We start from the raw sequence: 13,701 nt of genomic DNA, 5'->3' as shown, positions 1-13,701 counted from the left end.
TATTGTAAGAAATTGCCATTCTATTTTCTTATCAAGTATTCATGTTTTCTTTGGCATAATATTTTTGGTTGCTTAGCAGTTTTTTATACTAACAGTTTTATTGGGGTGTTAGCTTGTGAGGACTGCTATAACAAAGTACTATAGACTGAGTGGCTTAAACAACACAAATGGATTTCCTCACAGTGTCAGGGTTGGTCTCAGGCTTGTCTCTCCTTGGAGTGTAGATGGATATCTTTGGCCTTCCCTCTGTGTATATCTTTGTTCTGATCTCCAGTTATGAGGATAGCAGACAGATTAGGACCCACCCCAGTGACCTCATTTAAACTACCTCTTGAATTAAACACCCTAGCCAAATGTGGTCATACCCTGAGGTACTAGGGGTTAGGAGCTCAACATATGCAGGGGGTGGGGCCAATGTTCAGCCCATAACAAGGTCAAATTCACCCTTTTAAAGTAAACAATTGAGTAGTTTTCAGTACATTCACAAGATTGTGCAACCATCACTACTGTCTAGTTTCAGAACATTTTATCCCCGCCCCCGCCCCTCCCCGCCAGAGAAAACCCCTACCTGTTCAGTGGCCATCACCCCCTGTTCTCCCCTCCCCAGCCAGTGGCAACCACTAATTTTGTCTCTGGATTTGCCTATACTGGACATTTCATGTAAGTGGAATAATCTGTAGCCCTTTGTGACTGGCTTCTTTCACTTAGCCTAATGTTTTTCAAGGTTCATTCATGTTATAACATGTTATTAGTACTTAATTCCTTTTTATAGCTAAATAATGCTCCACTGTTGGTATGTACTACACTTTGTTTAGTCATCAATTGATGGATGTTTGGGTTGTGTCCACCTGTGGCACTTAGGATGCTGCTGTGACATGGCATGCATGTACAATTTTTGTGTAAACATATTTTCACTTCTTTTGGGTATATACTTAAGAGTGGAAGTGTTGAATTATTTCTTAACTCAGGATTTAGCGTTTTAAGGAACTACCAAACACTTTTCCAAAATGACTGCTTCATTTAACATTCCTGCTGGCCACGTATAAGGGTTCTGGTTTCTCCAAATCCTTACAAATAGTTATTTGTCTTTTTTATTTTAGCCATCCTAGTGGGTGTGAAGGTATATGTCACTTGATTTGCAGTTCCCTGTTGAATAAATTGTATCAATATCAAGCATGTTTCCACGTGCTTATTGGTCATTTACATGTCTGTCTACGTTGTCTCTTCATTTTCTTGATGTTGTCTTTTGAAACACAAAAATTTTAAGTTCGATGAAGTTCAGTTTATCTTATTTTGTCACTTTTGGTTTTGGTATGGTATCTAAACAGCCATTTCCTAACCCAAGGTCATAAAAAGTGAGTCCTGTATTTTTGTCTAAGAGTTTTATGGTTTTTGTGCTTATATTAAGATCTTTCTTCCCATTTCAGTAATTTTTTGTTAATTTATTTGGAAATCCCATTTTCTTAGTACCATCTATCAGTGTTCAAGCAGTTCTGAAGAAAAGATAGCTAACAGAATTTTTGGTGTTATGGGGTGGAATTGGTTTTTTATTTGTTTAGGTGGTATACTGTTATAGTTCTTTGTTTAAATATTCTCAGCCCTTCAGCATGCTGGCAAACACATGGAGGATTGCATTGTGGCCTCATATACAGCACTACTTCTCGGGTGTCTCTGCCAGGAGAGTCCAGTAAGTAATAGTTCTGTGTTGTTTTATGTGTCTTAATAAGATTCCATTGTGACTTCATACCATTACCTAATTAACTTACATTTTATGTATTTTCCGCCCTCATGTTAAAACTTTCACATATTTGGTGAATTTTTAAAAATTTATTTAATTATTTGGTAAATTTTAGAAGTACATTCCAAAATAATAATTTGGTTTATTTATATATATTTTTTAAAGATTTTATTCATTCATGAGAGACACAGAGAGGCAGAGACACAGGCAGAGGGAGAAGCAGGTTTCCTGGGGGAAGCCTGATGTGGGACTCGATCCCAGGACCCTGGGATCACGACCTGAGCCAAAGATAGATGCTCAACTTCTAGGCCACCCAGGTACCCAAAAGTAATTGGGTTTAATGAGAAAATTTTTTTAAATTTTATTTATTTATTTATTATATTTATTATGATAGTCACAGAGAGAGAGAGGCAGAGACACAGGCAGAGGGAGAAGCAGGCTCCATGCACCGGGAGCCCAATGTGGGACTCGATCCCGGGTCTCCAGGATCGCGCCCTGGGCCAAAGGCAGGCGCCAAACCGCTGCGCCACCCAGGGATCCCGGTTTAATGAGAAAATTTTTGATTGATGGATGAATCCAGTTACATGGCTTCAGTTGAAGTAAAAACATAAAACCTGTGCTCATCTGGCTTAAGATGGAAAAGTCTAGCAGTCTCAGTGATACTGTCAAGGAGTCAGAAAATTTGTCTTTAAACCCTACTCTTGGGGCGCCTGGTGGCTTAGTTGTTAAGTGTCTGCCTTCGGCTCAGGTCACGATCTCAGGGTCCTAGAATCTAGCCCCACATCAGACTCCCTGCTCAGGGAGTCTGCTTCTCCCTTTCCCTCTGCCCCTTCCTTGTGCCCACATTCTCTGTCCTAAATAAATAAATAAAATCTGTAAAAAACAAAACAAAAACATTCTCTGATTGTTGTCTTGTGCTAGGTCTCCTTCTGGCCCCATGCTGGCACTGGCTACATGTTAAATAATGTCAGATGAAAGTGGCCTCCTCTTGTCTTTAAGAGCAGTGCTTTTTTTCCCCCCTAGAATCCCTCCACACCCACTGTGCCAAGTAGACTTTCCCCTTATCTTGGCCAGCATTGGCTCACCTGGCTTTTGTTTAAACCACTTACTGGCAAGGAAAATGGGATTACTATGTGAGATTTAGATTATGATGATTTAACTAGATGTATTAGTGTCCAGATGGTGAGGCTGAGTCAGCATGGAAGTGGATAGTTCTGGCTACTAGGACAGTCATTGGGAAGACTTTTTTTTTTTTAAGATTTTATTTATTTATTCATGAGAGACACACAGAGAGGGGAAGAGACACAGGCAGAGAGAGAAGCAGGCTCTGTGCAGGGAGCCCGATGTGGGACTTGATCCTGGTTTTCCAGGATCACACCCTGGGCCTAAGGCAGGTGCTAAACCACTGAGCCACCCAGGGATCCCCTAGGAGGACTTTTTACAGGAAAGGTCTAATGGAAGAGCCAAAATTTAAAATAAAGGAGGTTCTTTTCCTTAGGAGCCAAGGGTATTCAGGAGGCAAGAATGGAACTCTATTCTATAGTTAAAGGGTTAGCTTCTCTTCTGTGTTAAGTTTTTTTTTCTTTTTGTCTCTTCCATATTTATATTATAGTCAAGCTCTGATCAAATGCATAGTAGCCTGCTCCATTGTGGCCCTTGCTGACACCATCGCTTTCAAGAACAAGACCAAAGTTCTCATCATGATTGTGGAGGGCCCTGCAGGATCTTTATCCCCTTTCCTGGAATCTTTTCAGTTCAGTCCTTTTCCTTAAATTCAGAGACCTTTTTTTTTTTCTTTTTTTTTTTAAGGTTTTATTTATTTAGTCATGAGAGAGACAGAAAGAGGTGGAGAAGCAGGCTCCCTGTGGGGAGCCCGATGCGGGACTCATCCCAGGACCTGGAATCATGCCCTGAGCCGAAGGAAGATGCTCAACTGCTGAGCCACCCAGGTGGCCTAAATTCAGAGATTTTAAGGGCAAATGAGAAGCACACATCAAGCAAAGGGGAAAGAGGAAGAGGCAGGTGTCCAAAAAAAAAAAAATAGGCATACTATTTAAATTTAATGATTTTTAGATACTCTGTTTTGCACACACCCTAGTTTCAGTTATGTTCTTTCTTAAATATTGGGTCTAGACATTAACTTGTGATTCTAGCACATGTGATTTATTTTTGGTCATTTTTCTCATGTTAATAAATTCCTATTCGTGTATATCTCTTTAAAGAGATCATAAATTGTCTTTAAGTTCTAGGCAATGTGAATTCATAGAACTCTAATGTCTTTATTGCCTTGGGGGGGAATCATTATGATTAACCCCAGAAAAACTAGCTGATACACAAAATGGAAAGGAAATTGATTTGCCGAATGTATAAGTGGAAGAGAGATGAGACAAGAAAGCAGATGGTTGGGGATCCCTGGGTGGCTCAGCAGCTTAGCGCCTGCCTTCGGCCCAGGGCACGGTCCCAGAGTCCTGGGATCAAGTCCCACATCGGGCTCCCAGAATGGAGCCCGCTTCTCCCTCTGCCTGTGTCTCTGCCTCTCTCTCTCTATGTCTATCATAAATAAATAAATAAATCTTTAAAAAAAAAACAAAAAAACAAGCAGGTGGTTGTACTATAGTAAATGATGCTTTATGGTAAAGGGCTGCATGCTTATGCCCAGGATTCCCTGTGTCATCTTCCATTGCACATCATGGATCTGGTGAATTGCATTGGTCAATCTCCTCACTGGTCTTTGTCTTTCTTGCTTTCTTGGTTCCGTTCCTAAAATCTTGGACACTGCCACCATAGATAACTTCCTTAAGAGCACATCTGACCACTACTCTTCCCAGTCTTTCTTAGCTGACCATCGTTTAGGGAATCATGAACCTTGTTTTAGTACTACAAGTAAAACTTAATAAAACTGCTTCTGTGTTTTCTAAATCTGTCATACCCGTTGGGTACTTTCTAAATTTCCCAAATAGGCCATGCCATTTCTCATTTTTCTTTTTCCTAAGTTTATTTAAGTAATCTCTATACCCAACATGGGGCTCAAACTCACAATTCTGAGATTGAGTTGCATGCTTTTCTGAAAGAGCCTCTCTCATTTTTTTTTTTTTTAACCTGCTGCTGTTTAAAAACACGTGCTATGACTGCCTTTCCCATGCCAGCCACTGTATGCTGCATTCTGTGGAGTATTGATAGGAAAAGGGTTTGCTTATTGAGGATTTCACTCGAAACCTAGGGTCTAATTTATTCTGTATCATAGCAATATACTTTTCTACTGAGCAGCCTCCATGGTCACCATAGCTACTGCTCTTCCCACCACCATGCTGTCATGCTGCCTTCCTGGAAATTGGCTAAAGACATTCTTAAGCCCAACTTTCCTTTAGCTCTGTAGTTTTCATGGGGACTGCCCTTATTACATTCACCTCTTTGGCATAATTTTTAAAGCATTTTGTAAAATCTGTGTGCTTGGGGCACCTAGGTGGCTCAGTCAGTTGAGTATATCTCCTTTTTGCTCAGGTCATGATCTCAGGGTCCTGGGATCGAGCCCCCTATCTGGCTCCCTGCTCAGTGGGAAGCCTGCCTGTCTCCCTCTCTCTCTGCCTGCTGCTCCCTCTGCTCGTTTTCTGTCAAATAAATAAATCTTATCTATATATACACTGTTTTAGCTGCAAGATTAACTCTGTAGGAATAAATATGTACTCTAGCTCACAGCTAGGGACTGGTAGTGGCTTTAGATGGGAAGGTGGCTCACTTAGAATATGGGTGATTCATATTGCATAATGTAGTGTATGGTTACTTTAGTAACGTTGATTAGGTCTTTTCTGAAACTGTATTCTTACTATTATTTTGTTTCTTTATAATTTCAAAAGTTACCTGACATTTTTTTTTTTTTTTTTTTTAAAGGTATAGAATGGGCGCTTGGGTAGCTCAGTCGGTTAAGCATCTGCCTTCAGCTCAGGTTATGATCCCAAGGTCCTAAAATAATAAAATCCTAAAAAAAAAAAAAAAGAAAAAAGAAAAAGTGAGGCAGGGAGAGGTGCCTGGGTGGCTTAGTCATTTGAGCATCCGACTCTTGATTTTGTCTCAGGTCATGATCTCAGGTGCAGATCAAGCCCCCTATTGGGGCTTGATCTGCTCTGTAATGGAGCCTAAGATTTTCTCTCTTACCCTCCTCCCACCCCACCCCACCCCAACCCCCGTCAAAAATAAATAAATAAAAAGGGAGAGAGGGGACTGGTGGCAGATATCTTAAAAGCATAATATGTTATCTTCCTCCATGCCCCTATCAACAACAATCCAAAACTCCTCCCACCTTGTGGCCTGAAACTCGGGATAAATTTTCTTTTGTGCTTTTTGTTGTAGGTGAACATGCTTAAAAGAGCCTTTCGTTTTATTGTTTATGAACCTTTAAAACATTGAAAAAATATACGGAAATAGAAGAGGTTTTTAAAAGCAAGTAATATATTTTCCTTTAGCAGATTGGTTATAGATGTAGTTTGGCTGCTCCTCCTTAACCATGAAGGGCAACACCTAATGTCCTTTATTGACATTGCTGACTTTCTCTCATGAAACCAGTGTATCTTTGAAAATACCTAGTTAATTCCTAGCCTACATAGGAACATGAGAAGTCCATAAGCACCTGAGTACATCTCAGTTTCCAAAACACATACACTCAACAGTGCATTTTCTGATCTCAGGCATTTTTCTGTATATTTACAAAAATAAATATGGACACAAGTGTACCTTTTGCCAGTTTTACCTTTCTGAGGATGGGATGGGATAGAGAATGGACACACACACTTGTAGAGTTTTGGAGGGTGGAAAGGGAAATAACATGTTAACCAAGGAGTTCAAGGACCTCATAGAAGTTTGAAACAGGGTATGTGCCCAAACCAGCCACATTGTGCAGGGTGCAAACTCCTCTGTTTTCTGCCTCCTGACCAATATTTCTTTCATCTATTTCCTCAGATCAATGTGACCACTGTGCGAGAATATCTGCCAGAAGGCGACTTTTCAATAATGACAGAGATGCTCAAAAAATTCCTGAGCTTCATGAATCTTACTGTAAGTAACTTCTCTTGCAGTTTCTGTGGTCATAAATAGGATACATTAGTAACCATAGAAATTAAAATACTGTGTGGCCTTCGTGACTAGAAGCAAAAACAGGATTCTCTTTTGATGTGTTCTTTTTAAGATAATTTTTATTTATTTTAAGATTTTATTTATTTATTCATGAGAGACACAGGCAGAGGGAGAAGCAGGCTCCATGCAGGGAGCCCGGGACTCAATCCTGGGTCTCTAAGATCAGGCGCTGGGCTGAACGCAGCGCTAAACCGCTGAGCCACCCGGGCTGCCCTCTTTTTAAGATATTTTTTAATACAATATCACTATATATGACCATAGTAATTATCAAAGCCACAATTTAATCTTAGTGTGTTTTGATTCATAGTGTTCAGTTTAGTGAAGCTAAAGAATTTAAGCTTTGATTTGATGCTTGTTAAAATTTGTTAAATATTAACTGTTACTTCCTCTCTACCCCCCCCCCCCCCCCCTTCAGTGTGCTGTTGGAACCACAGGCCAGAAATCTATCTCTAGAGTGATTGAATACTTGGAACATTGCTAGCTGCTTGCTTTACCTTTGCTTCAGGTGCTCGGTAATGCTCGAGCTATTCTTAGACAAAGAAAAGTCATGAAAGAAGTCCTTGAAGATATACCAAGAACATTCATCAGTATCATTCATGTTTGGATTTTTAAGGCCACCTGATTTCTTCGTCATGCATTCTGCATTTGCTAAATGACAGTTACTACATCAATCTGCAACTATCAAAAATGAGGGAAAAGGTTCAGGCTGTTAACAATTCCATGCAGTATTTAAATACACTTACTTTGGCAGAGTTTATACTCTCCCCTTGTTCTCTTGCTTTATTCTGGGCAAGTTGTAAGGGGAAAATTTGTGCTGCTGTTAGTGCAACTGCTGTGTATGTTGAGCCACTGTTGTCATGCCAGCCAGGTGCAGAGGCAGCTTAGCTACTGAGGTATCGAATGTTTTGAGGACATTCTAGACAACAGCTTAGTTCCTTTTTCAGGCTCATTTGCTTTTGCTTTTTGTTGAATGATTCCAATCGTAAATAAAGCTTTTAATAATTTTGTGAATTTTTTTTCTTTGTTGTTCCCTGAACTACTGTCTATATTTAAAATTAGATGGAATCCAAAGACACAAGGGATTAATAGTATATTTTTTTATTTTTCATTTGGTTTGGGTTGTTGAACTATTTTTCACTTTTGAGACCATGACCATATTATCATGCCATGATGAGTCATAGCTGTAGACACAAGAAAACCAACAACAGTTTGAGGGAATATTACATAAGATGATGTGCCCTGTTAAAGGATGAAGCAAAATAGACAAACCCAGGGTAGTTTCAGCTTAATGCTAGAGGAGGCTCTTGAAACATTGTGTTGAGGGAGGACCCTCTAGATATATTTTCTAATGTTCAGTACAATAAATATAAGGAAGCTAAAACACCAATGTGGAATTCATGTTTCCAGAAAATGTGTATATTCTTCTATAGAGTGACAGGATCAAATGCAAAAACGCAAAGCCTTAAATTGCTGGTTCAGAGAAAATCCTTTTTTTTCCCCCCATTCAGATTCTTAGTTCATAGAACAGTGTGTTTGGAAAACAGTCATGGAACACACAAAACACATTTTATATATTTAATTTCACAACATTGCAAATCTTTCTTGTGTTAATTATTGTTCAGACCACTGGTAAAACTTTTCTTTTTTTGTTGATTGGGCCTGAATACAGGCTTTCCAGAGATCTCTTTCATTAATACTTTTAAATACCTTTCGGGTAGTTATGTCATGTTTCTTCATTGGATTTGTAAAACTTGAAGCCATAAAAATATTAGTTTGGTGTGTATTGAGGAAAATAGCTAAAAGTCTAATTGTTACTCATTTAGACTTTGTTATTTCCTTGTATAAAGTGACAAATCGGGGCTCTTGTATCAGTGCCAGCTGTAATGTTTTTTAAATGCAGTGGCTGCCTTCTATTGTCTTCCTATTTTTGATAATGCAGATTGTTGGGAAATCTATAAGGAAGTAACTGATTCCAGGCAAATTGTTTTCTTCCTCCTACCCACCCAACCCCCACCCATCACCTTCTAACAGCATAGTTATGCCAGTGTAACTTGGGAAAGATTGAGGTCTTATTTGCCCTGAGTATAAAAGCTAGCTTAGCAAACTATTTTAAAAGTATATCAGTAAATGATATTCATAAATTGAATTAGTTAGATATATTTTGTTTAAAAAATTTAAAGTGCATTGATATTTATTAATCATTGGATTTAGGAAAAGGAACAGATTTCTGGTAAAACTGACATGCGGCAGATGGTAAAGAATATTATAAAATGTTTGGATGAGAACAATCAGGGCGAACTACATTTTTCTGTTACACTGGTAATCATTTGAGAATTGATTTACCTCAGTGTTTAACAGTTTTTTGTTTTGTTTTGTTTTTTAAATAATAACTAATTGTCAAGCACTGATAGAGATGCAGACTTTGGTGGGGGGGGGGTGGGGGGAGAAATCACCTCACCAGCTGCAGTGCATTTGTGTGTTTTTAACCCTCAGAGAACTCTGCATTTTAGGGTACTTGAGGCTGACTTGCAAATTAAAGTTTTAAAGTAACCTTTTTTTCCATTGTAAATATTTCTGTAAATACTACCAATTGGAAATTAGAACAGTAGAGTACTTTTCTGAATCCAATCCTATTTTTATTTTATACAGTATTTCTCAGCTGTGATCTTTGGAGCAAAAGCCAACGGCAGGAAAAAAAAATAGTTTGTACCAGTTTCATGAAGTATGTCTTTGGGTTTTTGTAAATAATTTTAACTCAAATAAAATTGCTACTTTCAATACACATGTTGTCTTTAACATAATCTATTGAACTGTTTTTGATGAAGAAATCTCATGAACTTGATATAAATAAGGGGAAACGTGATGTGTACGTGAATTTCCCTTCAACATACATAAAAACCATTTTTTGTTAAATGTTATGTACTTCTCCATGTTTTTAATACTTCTCTGAATATGTTGACTCTCAGAAACTCAGGTTTATTAAGGATGGTGATTTTCTGCTTGTATAGTTATGCCCTTGATGTGTTAAGTTAGTTGCCTTAGTCTTTTTGCCCCTCTGAATATGACCCAAGACTTCTTTGTTTTTTATTTTTTTTTTACAGCTGCTTTTTAGTTTTTCACTTTTCTTGTCAGACTCTTAAGTTTCCCGCACGGAATACAAGTACATTCCTCGACCTCTCCTCACTGCTTTTAATCATAAAACTAGATTGAAGGGCGTCTCCTGTGAGTTCCCCTCCACTCTCCCTTCTTCCAGACGTAAACACAGTGTATCACCATGTTTTAAGAGTGCAGGCTGTGGATTTACAAAGACCTAAACCACACATACATTTGGAAAGCAAGTGCCGATGTGTTAGAGCAATTTCCCAAACTAACTTTTAACCTGCCTACTCAGCTAGAAGATGGGGTTCCTGCTTGCTTCAGAGTTGTGAAGACTCAAACTGCGTGAGAAGCAGTAGCACCGTGTTCCAAATGCAGGTCTTGGTAAATGTTAGCTTTCACCAAACAATTGTTTGGACTCTTAAGTAGTTTATACTTGGTAGACTAATAATTTAGAGATAAACATAATAATCCCTAGAGCCAGTTTAAAAAAATGCAAAGACGTATAGGTAGAGCTACTTACAATAAAAATTCGACAGTGACAAATATTTCACTAACAAAAGGAAGATGGGGCAAGAGTAACAATGAGAAAAATAGAAAACAAAAGTAGCAAGAGCAAATAGATTTTAAAAGAAAAGCTTTCCTGCAAGACAATATCCACTAAATCGAACAATACCAATAATTATATTAAATGTAGGTATACCAAATACTCCAATTACAAGGCAGAGATCATCAAACTGAAAAAGAGACCTGCTGCATACAAGTAGTTTGAAAGAAAAAAGGATGGGGAGAAAAAGACCATACAAACACTAATCACAAGTTGGAGTGATTATTTAAGACAAAAGATGAATATTAGGCCTAAAAAGCATTTCGTAATAATAATTATGTCTGTGTACCTAGTGGAATTTTAAAAATACAGCAAAAACTAAAAGGTAGAACTAGACAAGGTCACAATCAGATATTTTAACTCTCCACCCCACCCCCCACGGCCCCTGGGAATTGCTAGGATATATATATATTTTTTAAGTCTGTAGGAAACAGGGATGCCTGGGTGGCTCAGCGGTTGGGCATCTGCCTTCGGCTCAGGGAGTGATCCTGGAGTTCTGGGATCGAGTCCCACATCGGGCTCCCTGCATGGAGCCTGCTTCTCCCTCTGCCTTTGTCTCTGTGTCTCTCATGAATAAATAAATAAAATCTTTAAAAAAAAAAAAAAAGTCAGGATCCCTGGGTGGCGCAGCGGTTTGGCACCTGCCTTTGGCCCAGGGCGCGATCCTGGAGATCCGGGATCGAATCCCACGTCAGGCTCCCGGTACATGGAGCCTGCTTCTCCCTCTGCCTGTGTCTCTGCCTCTCTCTCTCTCTCTCTGTGTGACTATCATAAATAAATAAAAATGTAAAAAAAAAAAAAAAAAGTCTGTAGGAAACCGTGATCTGAATGATCACCTACCTTGATATAACTGAAATTTATGGGACACTATTCCACAGTTCTTGGGATGTACCTGAAGCTTTTAGCAACACAAACTGCATGTTGAGTCCTAAAGCAAATCTTGACGTATGTATTTCAGATGACTGGAGCCTTGACCACAAGGACTTCTAGGAGACGTGTCAACATGTAGTACAATATGTAGAAAATAACATTTGAAAATCAAGTATACGTCTAACCTACGACTTATCACAAAGGAAATTCGTAGTTTGAGTCGAATGACAAAATACAAATTAAATCTATGGGATGCAGGTGAAACTGCTTAGAAGAAAATTAGCTTTAATGCTTAGGAAGAAGGCTTAAAATCTAAATACCTGAGGAAACTAGGGGGAGGACAAAAAGCAATTACACCCAAGTAAGCTGAAGGGAAAAAAAAAATAAGTGGAAAGCAATAAAAAAAGTTAAAACCCAGAAATTTTGGGCGCCTTGGGTGGCTCAGTCAGTTAAACATCTGCCTTCGGCTGAGATCATGATCCCGGGGTCCTGGGGGCCCTGTGTTGGCTCCCTGCGCGACACGAGTCTGCTCCTCCCTCTGGCCCTCCACCCTGCTTATGATCTATCACTGTGTCTCTCAAATAAATAAAAGTCTTTAAAAAAAAAACAAATTTTACCAAAGCCAATATTCAGTTCTTTGAAAAATTAAATGGATAAACACTTAGCAGGACCAATCAAGAAAGAGAAGTCCCAAATTGCCAGCATCAGGAATGAAAGATGCAATATCAGTATAAACTCTATAGAGACATTTATTATTTAAAAAAATATATTTTAGAGCAGAGCTATGGGGGGAGGGGCAAAGGACGAGGGATGGGATCTCAAGCCAACTCCTGCTGCCGAAGGGCTGAACCCATCGGGCTGCTGGGCTGGATCTCACCAGCCTGAGCCGAAATCACGAGTCAGAAGCTCCACTGAGCCTTCCAGGTGCCCTGATCTACAGACATTTAAAAGGATAATATTCTGAGTTAAGCAATCAAGTTTTACAACTTAGACAAAATGAGCAAACTCCTTGAAAAACAAAATTTACTAAGATTGACTTAAAGAACCTGGGGCGCCAGGGTAGCTCAGTTGGTTGAACTGACTGGGTTTCAACTCATGGGTCCTGGGATCAAGCCCACCTGGGGCTCTGTACTCAGTGGGGTGTCTGCTTGATGTTCTCTCCCTCTGCTCCACCCCCACTCGCAATGTACTCACTCCTTGAGTGAATAAACCTTAAAAAAAAAAAAGGGGTGAGCAGCCCCGGGGGGCTCGGGGTTTAGCTCTGCCTTCAGCCCAGGGCGTGGTCCTGGAGACCCGGGATCGAGTCCAACATCTGGCTGCCTGGAGCCTGCTTCTCCCTCTGCCTGTGTTTCTGCCTCTCTCTCTCTCTCATAAATAAAAAAAAAATATTTTCTTAAAAAAAAGGGAAACCTGACTTGCCCAATATCTAAAAAAAAAGCAAAAACAAAAAAAAAATAAATTTTAAAACATACAAATAGAAGTCAGATCAGTGACACATTGTAAAACATTTAAGAAAAATTATGAAAAAAACAAAAAAGAAAAATTATTATGAATCTTACATAGACTTATTGAGAAAGCATAGAAAGGATACCAAATCATGGTATAAGGCTTACCCATAAAACCCCTAATATTAAAGGAAAAGGGGAAAAAAGAACATATAGACCAACATTCCATGACTACAGATGCAAAATCTTTAACAAAATATTTAAAAATAAAATCCTTTAGTGTATATACAAAACAATACATCACAACCAAGTGAGATTTATCAAAGGAGTACAAAGTTGGTTTTACAGTCAGAATCAATGTAATAAATTATATCAACAAATTACTAAAATTTATGTGATCATGTTTACATAGAGAAAACGTATGACAGTGCAGTACTCACTTATGATCCTAAAACCTCAGCAAACTAGTATATTGAAATTAAGATAAAAATCTAAAAACCATTTAAAAAAATCTAAAGACCAAACTGGGATTATAGGAGAACTACTAATCAGATAAAGAACATATATAAAAAGTGCTATTATATAATGTATAACATTTTACTCCTAAGATCAAGGCAAAGATATTCAATCTCAACACTTCTATTCTTTGGTTTTCTTAGACTAGAATTGAGAAACTGACCTAAAATTCACATGGAAATGCAAAGGGCCTAAAGTAATCAAAATAATCTTTAAGAATAACAAAGCTGTGGGGCACCTGGGTGAACCCAGGATCAGATGAGTTCCCCATGAGCCCCCCCCCCCCCCCCCCCCCCGCAGGG

General features: G+C 38.8%; 1 protein-coding gene across 3 annotated transcripts in view; it reads left to right on the top strand.

The window, feature by feature from the left end:
- The window catches only part of WAPL (WAPL cohesin release factor), an 81,838-nt gene extending 72,191 nt beyond the window's left edge, over positions 1–9,647 (top strand). For all 3 annotated transcript variants that reach the window (XM_038534520.1, XM_038534518.1, XM_038534519.1), the window contains exons 17-19: positions 1,599–1,687; positions 6,692–6,787; positions 7,281–9,647. In XM_038534520.1, coding sequence (XP_038390448.1) covers positions 1,599–1,687; positions 6,692–6,787; positions 7,281–7,346 — 251 coding nt within the window. In that variant the 3' untranslated portion in view covers positions 7,347–9,647. The remainder of the gene's footprint in view (positions 1–1,598; positions 1,688–6,691; positions 6,788–7,280) is intronic.
- The last annotated feature ends 4,054 nt before the right edge of the window (positions 9,648–13,701 follow it).

This window comes from Canis lupus, chromosome 4, assembly GCF_011100685.1.
Source record: "Canis lupus familiaris isolate Mischka breed German Shepherd chromosome 4, alternate assembly UU_Cfam_GSD_1.0, whole genome shotgun sequence".
Taxonomy (NCBI): domain Eukaryota; kingdom Metazoa; phylum Chordata; class Mammalia; order Carnivora; family Canidae; genus Canis; species Canis lupus.
This window is presented reverse-complemented; position numbering and strand designations above follow the sequence as displayed.